Here is a 23,592-nt window from a genome sequence, read left to right on the forward strand (position 1 = left end):
TCTGGAAAAAACTGTTATGGTTTCCCGGATTCTCAACCTGCGGATGTTTTTCATCGCTAAAAGGGTGTTTGGAAACAGATAACAACATGTTTGCTTGAGACAGCGCAAGCTAGCAGTAAGCTAAAGCTAATATTTACATCATAGCGATGACGTGACGATTCTCTCAGACCAATCAGTGATCTACAGTGTTTTCGCGTCACGTTTTGTATCAGCTCGGGTCGCTTGGAACCCCAACCGAGGTGGTATGAAAAAAAGTATCGGGTACTACGTACTGCACCCAATGGAAAAGCTCCCAAAAGTAAGCTGACCCGACCCAAACTAAACTAAACCGTGGGGTACGTTGCAATGGAAAAGCGCCATAATAGACTCCTACTGAAGTGTGGTGTTTATTTTGTTTTATTTCATTTATCAGATTGTGGAATAGCTCCTCTGAACACACGTGTTGTGGGAGGCACAAATGCCTTACCTGGCAGCTGGCCCTGGCAGGTCAGCATACATTTCAATGGCAGACCAACCTGTAGTGGTACTCTGATTCACAGCCAATGGGTGATGACAGATGCTCACTGCATTGTTTCGTAAGAGACCTCTATTATTTTACTCAAAGGGATTTTTTAATGATATGGTATACAGTGCCAAGTCTATTGTTATTATTTGGAATTCAGAATATGCTGTTTCATGAGAATGGCGCCTTTCATTTTTTTTAAAGGCACCTTTCAAAACACTCAAGGACACCGTACAGTAAAAATGAAGGTCATAAAACAAATCAAGACAATACAACAAAGCAACAGCTATATAATCAGAAAACAAATTCAGATTAGTATAATCAGTATTAGTATTAGTATTGGTGTTAGTATAATCAGATTTACTGTACTATTCAATCACACAAACATTCAGTACTTTATCTTGTACAAATGCAGTAGGCTATGACATAGCTACCCAGTCTCACAAAGTTTCGTGATATAGTCACGTATTTTTTTATTCTTTTTTCATGCTATTATCACGAAATTTCGTGTTTTCGTGTGATTATCACGTAATGGTTACTCAACTGCTTTTTCCTATTTTTAAACCATTGTCGCTTCGGTTTAGGGTTAGATTTGGTGCTTGCATTAGAATGTCACTTTATACATTGGTTTATACTATTTTTTCTGATTTATTTTTTTATATGTCGCCTGGCGTTAGGGTTAGAGTTGGGTTTGGTTAGGGATGTCATTTTATGTAAATCTAACCATAAACCGAAGCGACAATGGTAAGAAAATAGGACAAAACAGTTGAGTAACCAATACGTGATAATCACACGAAAACAGGAATTCATTATACGATCACGAAAAAACACGAAATTTCGTGATGATAGCACGAAAAAAGAATCGTGAGACTGGGCTGGTCATAGATACTGAATAGCTGTTGGATAAGTGACTACACCTCTGCATGCGGTACTGTTTGTAGAAACAAAAAAGTAAGTTCTCATTTCCTTTACCTTCCCATTTCACCAGCACTGACATCAACCAATGGACTCTGTACCTAGGAAGAGAAACCCAGATCACATCTACTGCCAACCCAAATGTCAATGAAGTGAGTGTGGGTGTTCAATCCATCACTGTCCATCCAAAATACAACAACACACTTTACGATAATGACATCTGCCTGATGAAACTGAATCAACCTGTGCTCTTCACTAACTACATTCGTCCAGTCTGTCTGGCATCCAATGCAAGTGTTTTTCACAATGCCACGACCTGCTGGGCTACAGGTTGGGGAAAGATTGGAAAAGATGGTAGGTGTCTCAAAACAAGCATATCGGAGCTTTAAAATGTGCATTTTATGCAATTATGTCAAATTAACACCACCAATACATTCTGCCCTACAAAGCCAAAGCCCAGTAACTACGTATTTGGTCAAAATTGAGTTAAGGTTTGAAATGGGCTTTGTGTGATCTGTTGTGTCTTGTGACAAAGTCTCCTGGTTCAATTTTGTCCCATTTCAGAGAAACATGTGTGCCAAAATTGCAGTAACATGTTTGACTGCCTGGTGTAAAAACTTTAAGGGCTTTTTCCGCCGTTTCAGTGTTTGCAGAGTTACTGCACTTAGCCTTTGGAGGGCAGCATTATCTAGGACCTTTTAGACTTGCCATTTACTGTATTTAGGGCAGAGGTGGGTAGTAACGAATTACATTTACTTCGTTACATGTACTTGAGTACATTTTTTGTGTAACTAGTACTTTTAGAGTAAATTTAATGATGGGTACTTTTTACTCTTACTCAAGTACATTTCTAGTGAAAAAACGGTACTTTTACTTCGCTACATTCGGCGGCGTTACTGCGCTACTTTCAAATGGTAATAATTAATGAATATATATATTTTTAAAAGTTTATAGGGAGTGTTCGAAAGTTTCGCAAGACAGGCTGTGTCACCCTTTAGCGCGCGCGACCGCGCGGTCACCCTTTAGCGCGCGCGCGACCGCGCCCAGATGATAGGAGAAGCAGATGAGGGCGCGTGTGCGTTGGCGAGATATCGGAGGCAGATCATGCATGGCGGCTTCAAGTTCGCTCTATGTTTTCACTCCAAGAGGTCAAAAAGAATAGTTTCATAATGCGATGCATGCTGTGTTCAATAAACGAGCTGACATCTCAGCGTACAGGAATTTAAGCTCCAACCTGGTAAGTGTCAGTAATGTCTATTTGAACACTATTATGTGACACACTGTCCGAGTTTTTTTGCCATATGCACTCTTGTGCAAGCGATGACAAAACCTAATGTAAGTTAAACCATACAAACAGCACGTTCATCTGCACATTTCCGTATAATTTCCCCACAACTAAACCAACTGAATAGCAAAATGTAAGGACATCTTGCATTTATACACAAATCCGGACACCTCACTAATGTGTAGAAAATACATTCAAATAAAATCGGGATTGTATTTTATTTAAATACTTCCTAAAGAATGAATGAATAAAAATAAAAGAATAACGTTTGATTTTAAAGAAACATGTATTATATATTAATCTTAATGTATAGTTGATTTGCCCAAACAGAAGTTCCATATGAAATTCTAAAATGATAATTTTTATTAAGCTCCTGTTAATGTTCAGTAATTGCACTTTAATGGCAATGAAAATAACCTATTCATATAAAAACATGATAACAAACAGACACACACGTTCTTTTTTGTTTACTGTTTGCATGTTTAAAGGCAGATGCTGACAAGTTTGTGTTGTGAACATGAAAATAAATACAGAGTTAACCGTCAGAAAAACATCCGTGTGTGTTTGAGATTTTTTCTCAAATGACACGTTATGTGATGTTAATGTACCCATTGCAGGACTGAGATAGGCTGCTTTACCTGTATATAAGCAGAACAATGAGACTTTTAAGGAGAGGTTTGTGAAAACCCTCCAAGTAGTCTGAAATTCGGTGCTTTTGCGCTACTCTATCAGATCGGAAGTAACGAGTAACTAACTACTTGAGTAGTTTTTTCATCTAATACTTTTTTACTCTTACTCAAGTAAATAATTAGATTGATACTTTTACTTTTACTTGAGTACATTTTTGTATAAGTACTTGTACTTTTACTTGAGTACAGATTTTGGGTACTCTACCCACCTCTGATTTAGGGCATGCTATTTGGATTGCAAAAAAGAATTGGCATATGTAACTAAATCTTCTTGTCTGGAACAAATGCCAAACATATGCAAACATCAAAATGTGCTTTTGCTGCCGGGTCTTGAATGCAAGAAACTTACATGACCAAATAAAATGGAAGACAATTGTAACTGAATTTTGGTGGTAGGGAAGCAAGGAACAGTCAGAGATGCAAATCCAAGGGCAGTTAAGATTGTTTGAAATAATCCACAAAGTAAGGAACACCCGGCAATAGCAGAGAGAGAGAGAGAGAGAGAGAGAGAGAGAGAGAGAGAGAGAAGAGAGAGAGAGAGAGACTTTGACTTTTAAAACACCTTTTTATTTGACATTATAACATTAAACAAAAAAGGTGTTTAATATTAACTACATCTTTTCCATAACTACCAAGGAAAAATTAATTCTCCATCTCTCACCAAAGAAACCAAAACTGTGCTTAAGCACCACTTCATTTCAAAACTTAACATATCATCATTCATTTTATAATATTCATATTCTAATTTTATTCTAGATTTTACCAAAGCTTTAAACAAGGCTAATATATTTGCACTTCTTCCTTCATTTTCAATTTTATATGCCTTCCAAATGGATAATTTTGCTTGACCAATCAAAAAATTTGAGAGAGTACAACGTTCTCTTTGAGAACGTAAATATTTACACCCAAAAATAAACAGTGTTTTTGAAAAAGTCCAGCCAAGATTTGTTAAAATATCCTCTAAGAAACTGAAGAGAGCACACAGTCTTTGACATTCACAAAAAGTGTGAAACACTGTTTCTGGTACATTACAATACCCACAAACTGGCAATATATCAGGATTACATTTAGACAAAAAAGTTTTTGTTGGCATTGCACAATGCAAAATACGCCACTGAAGGTCTCCTGACCGCTTAGGTAATGGACTTTTATAAAACAACCGCCAAGATGGTGACTGTTCGTTAGATACAGATAAGAACATTCTCCATTTTGTGTCTTTCTTCCCTATTAGTTGTTTAGAAAATATCATTTTAACGCATGCATTATACAATTGTCGTTTATTTACTTCTAAAAATGATTCATGTTCTAACTCTCGAAGGGAAAGAAGCTGTCTTTCATCTTTATCCTCTTGATAATTCTGTAAAGTGATAAACACCTCAGGAAAGAGGCATTGTTTTAACCCAATAGAGAAAAATCTTTCAATAAACTGTTTAAGCAACACTGGAAAGGATTCTTTCAGCCTATTCAAGATTTTCCCTACAATTCTCTCTGATTTTCCTCCAACTTGCCTACAAATTCCTTGCACTGAAATCCATTTTCTTTCTTCTAAATCAATTAAATCTTCCACTTTTGAAATTCCTGCTGAAATAAAATTCTTAATTTCAGTATCTGACATATTATCTTTTTGGCAAAACCAGGAATTATAAAAAAGTGGTTCGTCAAGACCAAAGTGTTCTTCTCGATCTGTTTTAAATTGATTCCAGACACTTAAAACATTCTTATAGAATCCAGTAAAGGATGCATTTTTAAACATTTCATTTGACATCAGAAATAATTGTCTATCAAGTCCTCTTCCGCCAGTATTCCGTAAAATGGCTAAAGCGAACATAATCCATGGCTGGGGGTTTTGATCATAAAGCAGTCTTTGAGCTATTTGTAATCTCATTGCTTTAACTTTTGAGATTAAATGGATAAGGCTTTGACCGCCCTCAAATACTGGCAAACTTAAAACTCCTGAATTCAGCCAGTGATATCCTCCCCAAAAGAAATCCACAAAGTGTTTCTGGAGTAGTTGTAAAAGGTCTGTTGGAGGGTCAAAAATGGACAGACGATGCCACAACTTAGAAGCGGCCAAATTATTTATTACTAATACCCTTCCTCTGTAGGACAGTTGAGGTTGAATCCACTTCCATTTCTGAAGTTTCCCCAACACCTTTTCTGCTATTCCATCCCAGTTCTTTGTCATATATTGCTCAGTACCAAAGAAAACTCCAAGAATTTTAAAACCATCTGTTTTCCACTGACACATTCGAGGAAGATGAGGTGGACTTTCTTCTTGCCATTGACCGAGAAGTAATGCATTAGTTTTATTCCAGTTAACCTGTGCAGAAGATGCTTTCTGAAACAAATCCAAACTCGTGTTCAAGTGATCAATATCTTCTTGTGATCTTATGATCACTGTGATATCATCTGCGTAAGCTGTAAGGCTTACGTTGGTTACTTCTGAGATATCAGGATTAAGAACTGAAATGCCATGTAAATTCCTCCTCAAGAATATCAACAAGGGTTCTATGGACAATGTATACAAAAGTCCAGAAAGACTGCAGCCTTGTCTAACTCCTCTGCATACTGGAAAAGTTCTTGTTAAAACTCCATTAATCTTCAACATACTGTACACATCAGTATATAGTAGCTGAATTTGAGAGATGAATTTCTCTCCAAACCCAAAAGCAGTCAAAGTTTTAAAGAGGTAGTGATGGTCGACTCTATCGAATGCCTTTTCCTGGTCAAGTGACAGAAGTCCAACATCAAGCTTGTATATCTCAGTCCACTGTATTAGATCACGCACTAGAGAAAGGTTATCAAAGATGGAGCGTTTTGGGACACAGTATGATTGATCTTCATGGACTATGGTTGCCAAGCATTCTTTAAGGCGATTCGTTAATGCCTTCGAGAGAATTTTGTAGTCTGTATTTAAAAGTGAAACTGGGCGCCAGTTCTTTAAAGAAGATAAATCGCCCTTTTTGGGTAATAGAGTTATTACAGCTCTTCTGCAGCTAAGAGGTAAAACTTTCAATTTTTCACTTTCATTAAATACAGAATATAGATCTGGTCCAATAAGTGACCAAAAAGCTTTGTAAAATTCAGATGTTAGACCATCTAATCCTGGGGATCGTCCAGCAGATTGTTGTTCACAAGCTGTGCTCAATTCTCCAAACGAAAGCGAAAGTTCTAGTTTTTCCTTTTTATCATCATTTAATTTAGGAACATCATTAAGAATGTGTTCCACAGCTTTAGGATCACAAAACTGAGCGCTATAAAGCTTTTCATAAAATGTCAAGGCTTGTGAAATAATCTCCTTTTTATCTGTTGTTTCTCTCCCATCAGGTAGTTTAAGATGATCAATTGATTTTCTCTCTCGAAATTTCTTTTCCAAAGCAAAAAAGAATGCTGTGGAAGTGTCCATATTATGAAGTTGAGTGATTCTTGCTCGAACTATTGCTCCTTGGTCTCTTTCTTCATACAAATTTTTTAAGAGAAATTTATTATGTTCAAGTAAATCTTCACTTTTTTCATCTTTCCCACTTATGGAGCCACTCAGCTTTAAAATTTCTTCTTCCAAAAGTTGTATCTTCTTTTTAGTTTCATTTGTATTATTGTTTGTATACTGTTGGCAGAAAGTCTTAATCTGGGTTTTTCCGATGTCCCACCACTGGCTTAGGGATTTAAACTGTGACATTCTCTCTCTCCACGCTCTCCAGAAAATAGTAAAAGAGTGCTCAAAAGAGTGATCTTTTAACAGTCTATTATTAAAATGCCAGTAAGATTTATTATACGTATTTAATGTTGTGACTGTGACAGATATATAGTGATGGTCAGATAGGGGAGTGGGACTAATACTGCTATTAAGAAAACGCTGTTTTTTAGATTTTTGAACATAAATTCTATCTAACCTAGCTCCAGATGTCATTTTTAAACCCATCTTTAACCATGAATATTGTTTTTCTTTAGGAAAGGATTCTCTCCACACATCAACAAGTGCATGATATATTAGAACATTTCTAAGCGCTTCTGATGATTTTGGATGAGGCTCATCATGATTCCTGTCAACTGTGTAGTCTATAGTACAATTAAAATCACCAGCTACAACTATTACTCTATCTTGAGGAATTCCATTTATCACTTCTTGTAATTTACTAAAGTATTCAATTCTGTCAGATCCAACGTTAGGGGCATAAACATTAATGAATGAAAAAAATAAACCTTGCAATACAATATCTACTTGTTGCATTCTACCAGGTATAATATCTATCATATTTAAAAACTTTCCTTGTAGATTAGCAGATATCAGGATAGCTACACCGGCACTAACATTTGAACCGTGGCTGAGAAAAACTTGGCCTTTCCACTCACTAAGCCATTCTATCTGGTTATAGTTATCGGTGTGCGTTTCCTGCAAAAAAAGTTACACCTGTCTTCTTTAAAGTTAAAAAATTAAAGAGAGCTAACCTTTTCCCTGCACTACGGCATCCGTTAACATTTAGAGATCCAATGCTTAAGGATGCCATAACTATTAAAAGGGAGATTTTAATGCTGCCGAGTAACATATTGCAAGCCTTATACATTTATCCTAACCCATTAAACTTTTTTATTGCTACGTTGAGTCATCTTTTTTACTTTAGTAATTATTTTCCTAAGACGATATCGTTTCTGTCTATTGAATTCTTCCAGGGTTGCATTTGTCATTATATATTTAGAAGAGGCAAGAAAGCTTTTCAAGTCTGGAAAAAACATTTCAATCTGGGGATTTCTGGTTCCTTTGGTTTTGTCAAGGAAAACACTTATTTGCTTTACAGAATATAATCTGGAGTTTGTATCACTCATTTCTAAAGATCCTGCTTGAGAATCAGTGTCTTCCATGTCAAAAAAACTCTCTTCACTTTCACATTCATTTTCTGAATCATTTTCTGACTGAATAGTAGCATCTGTACTTACACTTGACCACTGACTACATTTCTCTTCTTCAGTTTCATTTTCCTTTGTCACATCACTTTCATCTGTGTTTTTCTGCACTAAGCACGTATTTTCCTTACTTTTAGACTGAGAACGTGCATTTTCTGATTGACTTGCATCAGAAATGTCAGCTCTCTGTTCTGGTTGTTTATCGTTGTTTACGTTTTCCTCTCGGTTTTGTGGTTCTGCGTTTGTCTCTCTGCGCGTATTAGAGCTGCCCTCTTCTGCATTGTTAGCAGCAGATCTTGGGCACGTCTGCCTAACATGACCATGTTCACCACACACAAAACACCGCATTTGTTCCGAGCTGATAAAGATTGTATAATCTTTACCTTCAATTGATATTTTTATCGCTAGGTCAAGCAGGTCATGTTGTGCGTTCGGAATTAAATACGTGAATCGTCGGAAAGACATGATATGCTTTATGTCGGGATTTTTGAGCCCTAAAGGGATCATCCTGATCGGCGCAGTTACTTTACCGTAACGTTCAAGTATTCCTTTCAAGGTTTCATCTTTTATGAATGGCGGTACATTAGAAAGAACTACTTTTTTGGAGGGACTTGACAACGGCAGTAGTTGTAAAAACATATTGTTTACCTCAAGCCCTGTCTCGATTAATTCATCAACCATATCAACCTCAGTAAGAAAAACAACAAGTGCTTTGTTCATCCTAGCAGCTGACTTAATATTTAAACCACCAACCTTCTGACTGACGGCTACTAGTACGTCTTCAATGTTCATGTTCTCCTCTGGCATGCACTTGAATCCGTGTTTGAGAGTTAGACGCGAAAATGCGTCGTTTGACTCCATTCTTGCTCGCAACCCTGCGCTAAGCGCAGTCTGCGTGTTAATACTTTAACAGTCTTTACGTTAAATCAGTATAAACAATGAAAGTTTGAAAGAGAAAGGAAACAAAGTTTCACACGCGTGCTCCAGCAACACTCTTCCCGCTATCCACAATCCTCAGAGAGAGAGAGAGAGAGAGAGAGAGAGAGAGAGAGAGAGAGAGAGAGAGAGAGAGAGAGAGAGAGAGAGAGAGAGTTGCGACAACGGAAGTTGAAAATACTTAAGCGTCACGTGATTTATGTAGTTCAGAAGTTCAAGTTCATGAGCTACATTAAGTAAAAGGCAAAGAACAGCGATTTATTTTCGTACTTAAAAGTCAAGATTTACAATAATTATATAATGTATGTTTATGTATTTGTATGTAGTTACAAAGTAAATCAACTATTATAGCAAGATAAATGCAGTCAGCTGCTGGTACTGAACGTGCCTTGTTAACATATTTTACACTGTATCCAGCAACTTTAACCCTTATGTGTTGTTGGGGATGTTTTTTTATCCATTAGAGGATTTTTTTTTTACTCTTTATTTTGGCCCCAACTTTCTCTCTGTTTTTGAAAATTGAATGATTTTTGGTGACAAATCTTATATTTACATATATTTTAAGAAAATGCTTTGAAAATTTTCAAAAACTTAACGATATACCATGGGCAAATTTACTACCCTTTCGCGTTGTTAGTGGATGTTTTCATTCAACGGCTATAAAAATGTATCAGATGAATCTTTGTTTCCACTTTTTTTTTATAAATCTGTTAATCAACCTCAGTACTGAAAAAAACTACCAAATCTTCACAAAAATTGTTTTGGTTGATTGGTAAAAACATTGGCTTTGAAGCATTTTTAGTTTTTGTGTAGCATCAATAAACATGCACACACACACGCACACACACACACACACACACACACACACACACACACACACACAAACACAAATATGCTTTTATTATGGAGTTATACTTCATAAAACACAAAGTACAAGCCAGAAATGAAGCTTTGTTTTTGCACAGGGCTACTAAAGGGTTAATAGTGCCACATGGTGATCAAAAGTAAAAATGACAAATTTGACCTCTTAGCAAAAGGAAAAACACCAACATTAAAAATGCATGATAAAAAGGTGTCATAGCTCTGCAATCAAAAAATTTGGTTATAATGGAAGTTAATGGGACATAAACAGCCACTAACAATAAATGAGGGAGAAAAAAAATCAAAACTGATGCTACACAAAAACTAAAAATGCTTCAAAGCCAATGTTTTGTGTTTTGTTTTCTGTACAAAGATTAAAAGTGCACGCATTTAAAAAAGATAGGTATGTATTCATTCGTCTAAGTTGAGGTAAGAACATAGTAAAATATTGAAAATATTGTGTTTTCCATAATTTCTCAAAATATCTTCTTTTGTGTTCATCAGAAAAATTACATTCAAGCAGGTTTAGAACAACATGAGGATGAGTAAAGAATGACAGAATTTTCATTTTAAAGTGAACTATCTCTTTAACTGAAAATACAGACTGATTAAATTTAGATTTTTGAGAAGGATAATAAACATCTGGCACCACACTTAAACTATTGGTGTTGGCAGGGGCGCTGCTAAGGATTTTGGGCCCCATGAAAAGAATCTTGACAGGGCCCCCTACACAGCTGAGACTTTTTTCATATTAATTTACATAAAATCATGCCCTTTTATGGTATTTTGACTACCAATGAGGTGAGAAAATTTTACTTGAATTAAGTGTTTGAGAAAAAGAAATCCTTTTTCACAATTTTTTTCTCACCCCATTGGCAGATCATTTTGCTTGTTTTAAGGACAATTTCACTTAAATTGTATATACATTTGTCTTAAAACTAGACTCATTTACTAAGGTAATTTTGCTCATCAAGAAAAAGCATCTTAATTTAAGAATTTTTTGATATTTCTACTGAAAACAAGACAAAAATACTAAGTAAGAAAGTCATTTTTTGAATGTTTAACTAAAACTGTGTATTGTTATTTTTTCCAGCGTTTTCTTGACCTAACATGGGGAGAAAATTGAGTTCCCTTATCATGCACTTTTAACACTAGAATGGCCACCAGCAGTCATTTTAACCGCAACATTTAAACTTATGCATTGCAAAAAATGATTTTCAAGAAAAAAAATATCTTAGTATTTTTTTCTTGTTTTCAATAAAAATATCTTAAAATTGTTAAATTAAGATGCTTTTTCTTGATGAGCAAAACGACCCAAGAACATAAGTCTAGTTTTTAGACCAAAAAATTACATTTAAGGGATTTTGTGCATAAAACAAGCAAAAAAATCTGCCAATGGGGTAAGCACATTTTTCCAGAGGTGTAAAGTACTCGAGTAAATGTACTTCGTTACTGTACTTAAGTATTTTTTGGGCTACTTTGTACTAGACCCCGAAGCCATTTGTTTTGAGAATAATGGCTGGCTGATGAAGTTATTGGCTGGCTAGCCGGCTCAGCCGAAACCTAAATGGCTGCTGCAGCCGCCAAACTTTTCATAGCTGCAAATGGCTGAAGCTGCCACATGTCTACAGATGTCTACATTATACTGATTAACAGTGTTGGGAAAATTACTTACAAAGTGTAATACATTATATATTACAAATTACTGTAATTTGAAAGTTATTAGTCACATTACAATATTACTGTCTCTGAACTGTAATGAGTTACGTTACTTTTGAGTTACTTTCATAAAAATAACAGAAGTATGACTAATTATAAAATGTTAATGTAGTTTATTGCTGCATAAATCTAGAAGTTTTGTGTTTGCCCTCGAGCTTTGAATAGGCACAGTGAAGACTTATGGCAAAATACAATAACAATCACTGTCAGAAATATAGCTGCAAGCAGCAATGCCAGGGTCAAGCCAAAAAGGGCACATAAGAAAGTAAAGTTGAATTCGGATGAGCAGTTTAAAGAACCTGGGAAAATCTCTTGATTTCAGACTAAATAATATAACAGTTATCAGCAAAAAGCTGTGTTTTCATTCAGTGTCATCTCTCCCTCTCTTCTCGAGGAGCATTGACAACTAGAACACTAAAGAAAATGTGAGTGGTGCTTGCAGTGGCAATTCTCAGCTCACAAAATGTTACAGTGGTGTTAATGAGTCAAAAGAGACCACCCCCATGTCTCTACGATGTTCTGATGCAGAGATATAGCTCTTGTAAAAAGGATTGATAAGGTATCCTAATTGGTTGCTAAGGAGTTAATTGGCATGCACCAATGATCTCCAAGCCATGAAAGGAATAATACTAGATGACCCAAGATTTTAGATGTACTGTTGGAGTAGTTTTAGGCAAAAAATGCCATATTTCTCAAAACCAGTAGGTGGCGCAATGACAAAATTGTGCATGCAACCTCAGGTCATAACTGTGTTACATCTAGCTAGTTTTATGACTATACACTTTAGTTTAGTGAAGAAACAGTTGTATGACCATAGGGTGGCTTGATTTCAAAGGTTTTGTTAAATTATAAGGCCAACTAGTGGTGCAACCATACAATTTTTTTTGTGTAGCCTCAGACTGTGGTCGTACATCAGCGTATCAAATATGGTGAAAGAATCTCTTTGCGTTACGAAGTTATAACCATTTATGTGTAAAAACAAAAAATTTAAAGGTAATTTTTCGTTTTTTGCAATTTTCAGCCATTTCTGATGAAAATTTTAATACAATGCCAATAGAACTTTTTGTTCAGAAGGTAATGCAATATTCTTCCTATGATGTTTTCGAGTCGATCAGAATTACGCTCGCGGAGATATTCGCGCGTGTTTTTTAAGTGCTGTTTTGCTGCGCAGGGCTAACCGTAAAGCGAAATCTGGCATGTTTGGTAACGTTGGACTTGGCAACTATTCTGGACTTCAGCGAAACAAGTCCCGTGAAAAAACACAGATCAGAGCCAAAGTTATAAGCATGTACAACATTCGTATGACCACTAGGTGGCGCTGTGACGAAACTCTGCATGCCCCCTCAGATCCTCACTGGCATCACATCTACCAAGTGTGGCATCAATAGACATAAGATTGGCGAAGATACACACTAAAACCTGTTTTTTTGCTCTCTACTTAAAAATTGTTGACGCGCTATACGAAAACGGAATGGTTTATCAAAATTCTTTTAATAACTTTTTGCCCTGAGTGTCTCCAGATGCTACATACCGTTTTTCATGGAAATTGGGCAAAAGCTCTAGGACAAGTTCGCAAAAGTAGGTTTAATGAATAAATCAAAATGGCGGAAAATTTTTCATGACGGACAATGACGTCATAGGGTCCAATCGAATCGTCTTGAGCCAAGGAATCAGAGGAAGCAAGAATTTTGTTTATAGGACTTATGGATCAGAAGTTATAAGCAAAAACATAAATGCAACTTTGGACTGTTGGTGGCGCTAGCGGGTTAGAGATTAAGACTCCAAATTTGTTGTGGAGACTTTTTGGACAGTCCTCTATCAGTGTGCAAAATTTCATAACTTTCCTATGTAAGCTGCTATGGGCTGCCATAGACGCAATGGCGGAAGAAGAAGAAGAAGAAGAAGAAGCAGAATAATTATTATAATAATAATAAGAAAACTAACAAATACAATAGGGGTCTTCGCCCCTTCGGGGCTTGACCCCTAATAATAATTATTATAAAAAGAAAACTAACGGATACAATAGGGGTCTTCGCCCCTTCGGGGCTTGACCCCTAAATATAGCTGCAAGCAGCAATGCCGGGGTCAAGCCAAAAAGGGCACAGAAGAAAGTAAAGTTGAATTCGGATGAGCAGTTTAAAGAACCTAAGAAAATCTCTTGATTTCAGACTAAGTAATATAACAGTTATCAGCAAAAAGCTGTGTTTTCATTCAGTGTAATCTCTCCCTCTCTTCTCGAGGAGCATTGACAACTAGAACACTGAAGAAAATGTGAGTGGTGCTTGCAGTGGCAATTCTCAGCTCACAAAATGTTACAGTGGTGTTAATGAGTCAAAAGAGACCACCCCCATGTCTCTACGATGTTCTGATGCAGAGATATAGCTCTTGTAAAAAGGATTGATAAGGTATCCTAATTGGTTGCTAAGGAGTTAATTGGCATGCACCAATGATCTCCAAGCCATGAAAGGAATAATACATGATGACCCAAGATTTTAGATGTACTGTTGGAGTAGTTTTAGGCAAAAATATCATATTCTATCTCAAAACCACTAGGTGGCGCAATGAGAAAGTTGTGCATGCAACCTCAGGTCATGATTGCGTTACATCGAGCTAGTTTTATGGCTATACACTTTAGTTTATTGAAGAAACAGTTGTATGACCATAGGGTGGCTTGATTTCAAAGGTTTTGTTCAATTGTAACGCCAATTAGTGGTGCAAGCATACAATTTTTTTTGTGTAGCCTCAGAATGTGCTCATACATCAGCGTATCAAATCTGGTGAAAAAATCTCTTTTCGTTACGAAGTTACAATCATTTATGTGTAAAAAACACAAAATTTGAAGGTAATTTGTCGTTTTTTGCAATTTTCGGCCAATTCTGATAAAATTTTTAATATAACGCCAATAGAACTTTTTGTTCAGATGGTAAGGTTAGTTTCTTCCTATGGTGTTTTCGAGTCGATCGGAAAAACGCTTGCGGAGATATTCATGCGTGTTTTTTAAGCGCTATATTGCTGCGCAGGGTTAACCGTAAGGCGAATTCTGGCATGTTTGGTATCGTTGGACTCGGCAACTATTCAGAACTCCAAAGAAACAAGTCCCGTGAAAATACGTCAATTGGAGCCAAAGTTATAGGTGTGTAAAGCATAAGTCTGACCACTAGGTGGCGCTGTGACGAAACTCTGCATGCTCCCGTAGTTCCTGATTGGCATCACAAATACCAAGTATCGTGTCAATAGGCCTAAGTTTGGCGAAGATATAGCCTCAAATCCGTTTTTTGCGCTCTATGTAAAATTCGTTGACGTGCTATATGACAACGCATTGGTTTATCGAAATTCTTTTAATAACTTTTTGCCGTGAAGGTCTCTAGATGCTACATACCGATTTTCGTTTCAATCGGGCAAAAACTCTAGGACGAGTTCGCAAAAGTAGGTTTTACGAATTATTCAAAATGGCGGAAAAATTTTCATAACGGAAAATAACGTCATAGGGTCCAATCGAATCGGCTTGAGCCAAGGAACTAGAGGAAACAAGAATTTTGTTTCTAGGCTTTACGGATCAGAAGTTATAAGGAAGAACATAAGTGCAACTTTGGACTGTTGGTGGCGCTAGCGGGTTAGAGAGAGAGACTCCAAATTTGCTGTGGGGACACACTGGACTGTCCTCTATCAGTGTGCCAAATTTCATAACTTTCCTATGTACGGTTCTATGGGCTGCCATAGACTGCAATGGCGGAAGAAGAAAAATTTACTAACAGAAACAATTGCCAATATAGCTGCAAGCAGCAATCACCGGGGTCAAGCCAAAAAGGGCACAGCAGAAAGTAAAGTTGACTTCGGATGAGCAGTTTAAAGTACCTAAGAAAATCTCTTGATTTCAGACAAAACAATATAACAGTTATCAGCAAAAAAGCTGTGTTCTCATTTAGTGAAATCTCTCCCTCTCTTTCGACGAGCATTGATAACTAGAACACTGACGTAAAAATGAGTGGTGCTTGCAGTGGCAATACTCAGCTCTCAAAATGTTACAGTGTTGTTAATGAGTCAAAAGAGCCAACCCCCGTGTCTCTACGATGTTCTGATGCAGAGTTATAGCTCTTGCAAAACGGTTGATAAGGTATTCTCATTGGTTGCTAGGGAGTGAATTGGCAACCACCAGTGATTATAGTCAAAGCCATGAAAGGAATATCCATGATGACTCATGGTTTTAGATGTGCTGTTGCAGTAGATTTATGCAAAAATAGCTATTTTCTATCTCCAAACCACTAGGGGGCGCTATGACAGAATCGTGCATGCAACCTCAGGTCATGACTGCGTTACATCTAGCTAGTTTTATGACTATACACTTTAGTTCGGCAAAGAAATAGTTGTATGACAATAGGGCTTGCTTGATATGAAATATTTTGTTCAATTATAGGGCCACCTAGTAGTTCAGGCATACCATTTTTTTTGTGTGGCCTCAGACTCTGCTCATACATCAGCGTATCAAATCTGGTGAAAAAATCTCTTTTCGTTGCGAAGTTATAACCATTTATGTGTAAAAACCACAAATTATAAAGTTAATTTTTCGTTTTTTGCAATTTTCGGCCATTTCTGATGAAAATTTTAATATAACGCCAATAGAACTTTTTGTTCAGAAGGTAACGCAATGTTCTTCCTATGGTGTTTTCGAGTCGATCGGAATAACGCTGGCGGAGTTATTCGCGCGTGTTTTTTAAGCGCTATTTTTATGCACAGGGCTAACCGTAAGACGAAATCTGGCATGTTTGGTATCGTTGGACTCGGCGACTATTCAGGACTCTTAAAAATCAAGTCCCGTCAAAATACGTTGATCGCAGCCAAAGTTAAAGGTGTATAAAACATCTGTCTGGCCACTAGGTGGCGCAGCGACGAAACTGTGCATGCACACTCAGTTCCTGACTGGCATCACAAGTACCAAGTGTCGTGTCAATAGGCCTAAGTTTGACGAAGATACAGCATAAAATCTGTTTTTTTGCGCTCTACGTAAAATGTGTTGACGCGCTATACGACAACGGATTGATTTATCAAAATTCTTTTAATAACTTTTTGCCGTGAGGGTCTCTAGATGCTACATACCAATTTTTGCGGCAATCGGGTAAAAACTCTAGGACGAGTTCGCAAAAGTAGGTTTTACGAATAATTCAAAATGGCGGAAAAATTTTCATGACGGAAAATGACGTCATAGGGTCCAATCGAATCGGCTTGAGCCAAGGAATCAGAGGAAACAAGAATTTCGTTTCTAGGACTTACGGATCAAAAGTTATAAGCAAAAACATAAGTGCAACTTTGGACTGTTGGTGGCGCTAGCGGGTTTGAGATAGAGACTCCAAATTTGCTGTGGATAATATTTGGACTGTCCTTTATCAGTGTGCCAAATTTGATAACTTTCCTACGTACGGTTCTATGGGCTGCCATAGACCGCAATGGCGGAAGAAGAAGCAGAATAATTATTATAATAATAAATATAGCTGCAAGCAGCAATCACCGGGGTCAAGCCGAAAAGGGCACAGAAGGATGTAAAGTTGCGTTTGGATAAGCAGACTGAAGAACTTAGGTAAACCTAATGATTTCAGATGAAAAAATGCAAAGTAATCAACAAAAATAATCTATGTTCTTGTCTACTGCAACTGTCCTTCGGTTATTGACAATCATGGGACATTAGAGCACTGAAGGACATGTATGTGATGCTTACAGTGGGCAAACATGGGTCACAACATGTTACAACAAGTTAAAAGAGTCAAAAGAGACCATCCCCATGTCTCTGCGATGTTCTGATGCAGAGAAAAAACTCTTGCAAAAACAGTTGATAAGGTATTCTCATTGGTTGCTAGAGAGTAAATGGACATCCACTAGTGATTATAGTCAAAGCCATGAAAGGAATAATCCATGATGACTCATGGTTTTAGATGTGTTGTTGCAGTAGTTTTAGGACAAAAAAATGCCATATTCTGTCTCAAAACCAGTAGGTGGCGCAATGACAAAATTCGTGCATGCAACCTCAGGTCATAACTGTGTTACATCTTGCTAGTTTTATGACTATACACTTTAGTTTAGTGAAGAAACAGTTGTATGACCATAGGGTGGCTTGATTTCAAAGGTTTTATTCAATTATAAGGCCAACTAGTGGTGCAAGCATACAATTTTTTTTGTGTAGCCTCAGACTGTGGTCGTACATCAGCGTATCAAATATGGTGAAAAAATCTCTTTGCGTTACGAAGTTATAACCATTTATGTGTAAAAACAGAAAATTTAAAGGTAATTTTTCGTTTTTTGCAATTTTCGGCCATTTCTGATGAAAATTTTAATACAACGCCAATAGAACTTTTTGTTCAGAAGGTAATGCAATATTCTTCCTATGATGTTTTCGAGTCGATCAGAATTACGCTCGCGGAGATATTCGCGCGTGTTTTTTAAGTGCTGTTTTGCTGCGCAGGGCTAACCGTAAGGCGAAATCTGGCATGTTTGGTAAGGTTGGACTCGGCAACTATTCTGGACTTCAGCGAAACAAGTCCCGTGAAAAAACACAGATCAGAGCCAAAGTTATAAGCATGCACAACATTCGTATGACCACTAGGTGGTGCTGTGACGAAACTCTGCATGCCCCCTCAGATCCTCACTGGCATCACAACTACCAAGTGTGGCGTCAATAGACATAAGATTGGCGAAGATACACACTAAAACCTGTTTTTTGGGCTCTACGTAAAATTTGTTGACGCGCTATACGAAAACGGAATGGTTTATCAAAATTCTTTTAATAACTTTTTGCCCTGAGTGTCTCTAGATGCTACATACCATTTTTCGTGGCAATTGGGCAAAAGCTCTAGGACAAGTTCGCAAAAGTAGGTTTTATGAATAAATCAAAATGGCGGAAAATTTTTCATGACGGAAAATGACGTCATAGGGTCCAATCGAATCGTCTTGAGCCAAGGAATCAGAGGATACAAGAATTTAGTGTCTAGGACTTACGGGTCAGAAGTTATAGGCAAATACATAAGTGCAAATTTGGACTGTTGGTGGCGCTAGCGGGTTAGAGATACAGACTTCAAATTTGCTGTGGAGACTTTTTGGACAGTCCTCTATCAGTGTGCCAAATTTCATAACTTTCCTACGTACGGTTCTATAGGCTGCCATAGACCGCAATGGCGGAGGAAGAAAAAGAAAAAGAAAAAGAAAAAGAAAAAGAAAACTAACAGAAACAATAGGGGTCTTCGCCCATTCTGGGCTTGACCCCTAAATATAGCTGCAAGCAGCAATACCGGGGTCAAGCCGAAAAGGGCACAGAAGGGTGTAAAGTTGAGTTTGGATAAGAATACTAAAGAACCTATGTAAACCTCATGATTTCAGATGAAAAAACCGCAAAAGTAATCAACAAAAATAATCTATGTTATTGACAATCATGGAACATTAGAGCACAGAAGGACATGTGAGTGATGTTTGCAGTGGCATAATATGGGTCACAACATGTTACAACACGTTGAATCAGTCAAAAGAGACCATCCCCATGTCTCTACAATGTTCTGATGCAGAGAAAAAGCTCTTTCAAAAACGGTTCATAAGGTTTTCTCATTGGTTGCTAGAGAGTAAATTCACATCCACCAGTGATTATAGTCCAACCCATGAAATGAAGAATCCATGATGACTCATGGTTTTAGATGTGCTGTTGCAGTAGTTTTAGGCAAAAATAGCTATTTTCTATCTCCAAACCACTAGGTGGCGCTATGACAGAATCGTGCATGCAACCTCAGGTCATGACTGCGTTACATCTAGCTAGTTTCATGACTATACACTTTAGTTCGGCAAAGAAATAGTTGTATGACCATAGGGCTTGCTTGATATGAAAGATTTTGTTCAATTATAGGGCCACCTAGTGGTTCAGGCATACCAATTTTTTTGTGTGGCCTCAGACTCTGCTCATACATCAAATCTGGTGAAAAAATCTCTTTTCGTTGCAAAGTTATAACCATTTATGTGCAAAAACCACAAAATGTAAAGGTAATTTTTCGTTTTTTGCAATTTTCGGCCATTTCGGATAACATTTTTAATATAACGCCAATAGAACTTTTTAATCAGAAAGTAATGCAATGTTCTTCCTATGGTGTTTTCGAGTCGATCGGAATTACGCTCGCTGAGATATTCGCGCATGTTTTTTCAGTGCTGTTTTGCTGCACAGGGCTAACCGTAAGGCAAAACCTGGCATGTTTGGTATCGTTGGACTTGGCATCTATTCAGGACTTCAATGAAACAAGTCTCGTAAAAATACGTCGATCAGAGCCAAAGTTATAGGCATGTAAAGCATATGTCTGACCACTAGGTGGCGCTGCAACGAAACTGTGCATGCGCCCTCATATCCTGACTGGCATCTCAAGTACCAAGTGTCTTGTCAATAGGCCTAAGTTTGGCGAAGATACAGCCTAAAATCAGTTTTTTTGCGCTCTACGTAAAATTCGTTGACACGCTATACGACAACGGATTGGTTTATCAAAATTCTTTTAATAACTTTTTGCCGTGAGTGTCTCTAGATGCTGCACACCGATTTTTGTGGCAATCGGGGAAAAACTCTAGGACGAGTTCGCAAAAGTAGGTTTTAAGAATTATTCAAAATGGCGGAGAAATTTTCATGACGGAAAATGACGTCATAGGGTCCATTCGAATCGACTTGAGCCAAGGAATCAGAGGAAACAAGAATTTTGTTTGTAGGACATATGCATCAGAAGTTATAGGCAAAAACGTAAGTACAACTTTGGACTGTTGGTGGCGCTAGCGGGTTTGAGATAAAGACTACAAATTTGCTGTGGGGACACATTGGACTGTCCTCTATCAGTGTGCCAAATTTCATAACTTTCCTACGTACGGTTCTATGGGCTGCCATAGACCGCAATGGCGGAAGAAGAAAAATTTACTAACAGAAACAATTGCCAATATAGCTGCAAGCAGCAATACCGGGGTCAAGCCGAAAAGGGCACAGAAGGGTGGAAAGTTGAGTTTGGATAAGCAGACTGAAGAACCTAGGTTAACCTAATGATTTCAGATGAAAAAATGCAAAGGTAATCAACAAAAATAATCTATATTCTTGTCTACTGCAACTGTCCTTCGGTTATTGACAATCATGGAACATTAGAGCACTGAAGGACATGTATGTGATGCTTACAGTGGGCAAACATGGGTCACAACATGTTACAACAAGTTAAAAGAGTCAAAAGAGACCATCCCCATGTCTCTGTGATGTTCTGGTACAGAGAAAAAGCTCTTGCAAAAACAGTTGATAACGTATTCTCATTGGTTGCTAGAGAGTAAATGGACATCCTCTAGTGATTATAGTCAAAGCCATGAAAGGAATAATCCATGATGACTCATGGTTTTAGATGTGTTGTTGCAGTAGTTTTAGGCAAAAAATGCCATATTCTATCTCAAAACCAGTAGGTGGCGCAATGACAAAATTCGTGCATGCAACCTCAGGTCATAAATGTGTTACATCTAGCTAGTTTTTATGACTATACACTTTAGTTTAGTGAAGAAACAGTTGTATGACCATAGGGTGGCTTGATTTCAAAGGTTTTGTTCAATTATAAGGCCAACTAGTGGTGCAACCATACAATTTTTTTTGTGTAGCCTCAGACTGTGGTCGTACATCAGCGTATCAAATATGGTGAAAAAATCTCTTTGCGTTACGAAGTTATAACCATTTATGTGTAAAAACACAAAATTTAAAGGTAATTTTTCGTTTTTTGCAATTTTCGGCCATTTCTGATGAAAATTTTAATATAGTGCCAATAGAACTTTTTGTTCAGAAGGTAATGCAATATTCTTCCTATGATGTTTTCGAGTCGATCAGAATTACGCTCGCGGAGATATTCGCGCGTGTTTTTTAAGTGCTGTTTTGCTGCGCAGGGCTAACCGTAAGGCGAAATCTGGCATGTTTGGTATCGCTGGACTCGGCGACTATTCAGGACTCCTAAAAATCAAGTCCCGTCAAAATACGTTGATCACAGCCAAAGTTATAGGTGTAAAAAACATCTGTCTGGCCACTAGGTGGCGCTGCGACGAAACTGTGCATGCACACTCAGTTCCTGACTGGCATCACAAGTACCAAGTGTCGTGTCAATAGGCCTAAGTTTGACGAAGATACAGCCTAAAATCTGTTTTTTTGCGCTCTACGAAAATTTTGTTGACGCGCTATATGACAACGGATTGGTTTATCGAAATTCTTTTGATAACTTTTTGCCGTGAGGGTCTCTAGATGCTACATACCGATTTTCGTGAAAATTGGGCAAAAGCTCTAGGACGAGTTCGCAAAAGTAGGTTTTATGAATAATTCAAAATGGCGGAAAAATTTCCATGACGGAAAATGACGTCATAGGGTCAAATCGAATCGTCTTGAGCCAAGGAATCAGAGGAAACAAGAAATTTGTTTCTAGGACTTACGGATCAGAAGTTATAAGCAAAAACGTAAGTGCATCTTTGGACTGTTGGTGGCGCTAGAGGGTTGGAGATAGAGACTCCAAATTTGCTGTGGGGACACATTGGACTGTCCTTTATCAGTGTGCCAAATTTCATAACTTTTCTACGTACGGTTCTATGGGCTGCCATAGACCGCAATGGCGGAAGAAGAATAACTAATAATAATAAAAAGAAAACTAACAGATACAATAGGGGTCTTCGCCCATTCTGGGCTTGACCCCTAAATATAGCTGCAAGCAGCAATCACCGGGGTCAAGCCAAAAAGGCACAGCAGAAAGTAAAGTTGACTTCGGATGAGCAGTTTAAAAAACCTAGGAAAATCCCTTGATTTCAGACAAAACAATATAACAGTTATCAGCAAAAAAGCTGTGTTCTCATTTATTGACAATTCTCCATCTCTTTCAACGAGCATTGATAACTAGAACACTGAAGTAAAAATGAGTGGTGCTTGCAGTGGCAATACTCAGCTCACAAAATGTTACAGTGGTGTTAATAAGTCAAAAGAGCCCACCCCCGTGTCTCTACGATGTTCTGACGCAGAGATATAGCTCTTGCAAAAACGGTTGATAAGGTATTCTCATTGGTTGCCAGGGAGTGAATTGGCAACCACAAGTGATTATAGTCAAAGCCATGAAAGGAATAATCCATGATGACTCATGGTTTTAGATGTGTTGTTGCAGTAGTTTTAGGCAAAAAATGCCATATTTCTATCTCAAAACCAGTAGGTGGCGCAATGACAAAATTGTGCATGCAACCTCAGGTCATAACTGTGTTACATCTAGCTAGTTTTATGACTATACACTTTAGTTTAGTGAAGAAACAGTTGTATTACCATAGGGTGGCTTGATTTCAAATGTTTTGTTCAATTATAAGGCCAACTAGTGGTGCAAGCATACATTTTTTTTGTGTAGCCTCAGACTGTGGTCGTACATCAGCATATCAAATCCGGTGAAAAAATCTCTTTTTGTTGCGAAGTTATAACCATTTATGTGTAAAAAATGCTAAATTTAAAGGTAATTTTTCGTTTTTTGCATTTTTCGGCCATTTCTGATGAAAATTTTAATATAACACCAATAGAACTTTTTGTTCAGAAGGTAATGCAATGTTCTTCCTATGGTGTTTTTGAGTCGATCGGAATAACGCTCGCAGAGATATTCGCGAGTGTTTTTTAAGTGCTATTTTTCTGCACAGGGCTAACCGTATGACGAAACCTGGCATGTTTGGTATCGTTGGACTCGACGACTACTCAGGACTCCAAAAAATCAAGTCCCGTGAAAATACTTTTATCGCAGCCAAAGTTATAGGCG

The 23,592-nt window shown here is 37.5% G+C and overlaps 1 protein-coding gene across 1 annotated transcript in view; it reads left to right on the plus strand.

Annotated features, from left to right (window-relative positions):
• The window catches only part of LOC135734447 (putative serine protease 46), a 662,394-nt gene that overhangs the window by 214,303 nt on the left and 424,499 nt on the right, over nt 1-23,592 (plus strand). The window contains exon 2 of the mRNA XM_073815899.1: nt 413-575. Within this exon, the coding sequence (XP_073672000.1) occupies nt 413-575 (163 nt within the window). The remainder of the gene's footprint in view (nt 1-412; nt 576-23,592) is intronic.

Source organism: Paramisgurnus dabryanus, chromosome 1 (assembly GCF_030506205.2).
Source record: "Paramisgurnus dabryanus chromosome 1, PD_genome_1.1, whole genome shotgun sequence".
NCBI classification, from domain to species: domain Eukaryota; kingdom Metazoa; phylum Chordata; class Actinopteri; order Cypriniformes; family Cobitidae; genus Paramisgurnus; species Paramisgurnus dabryanus.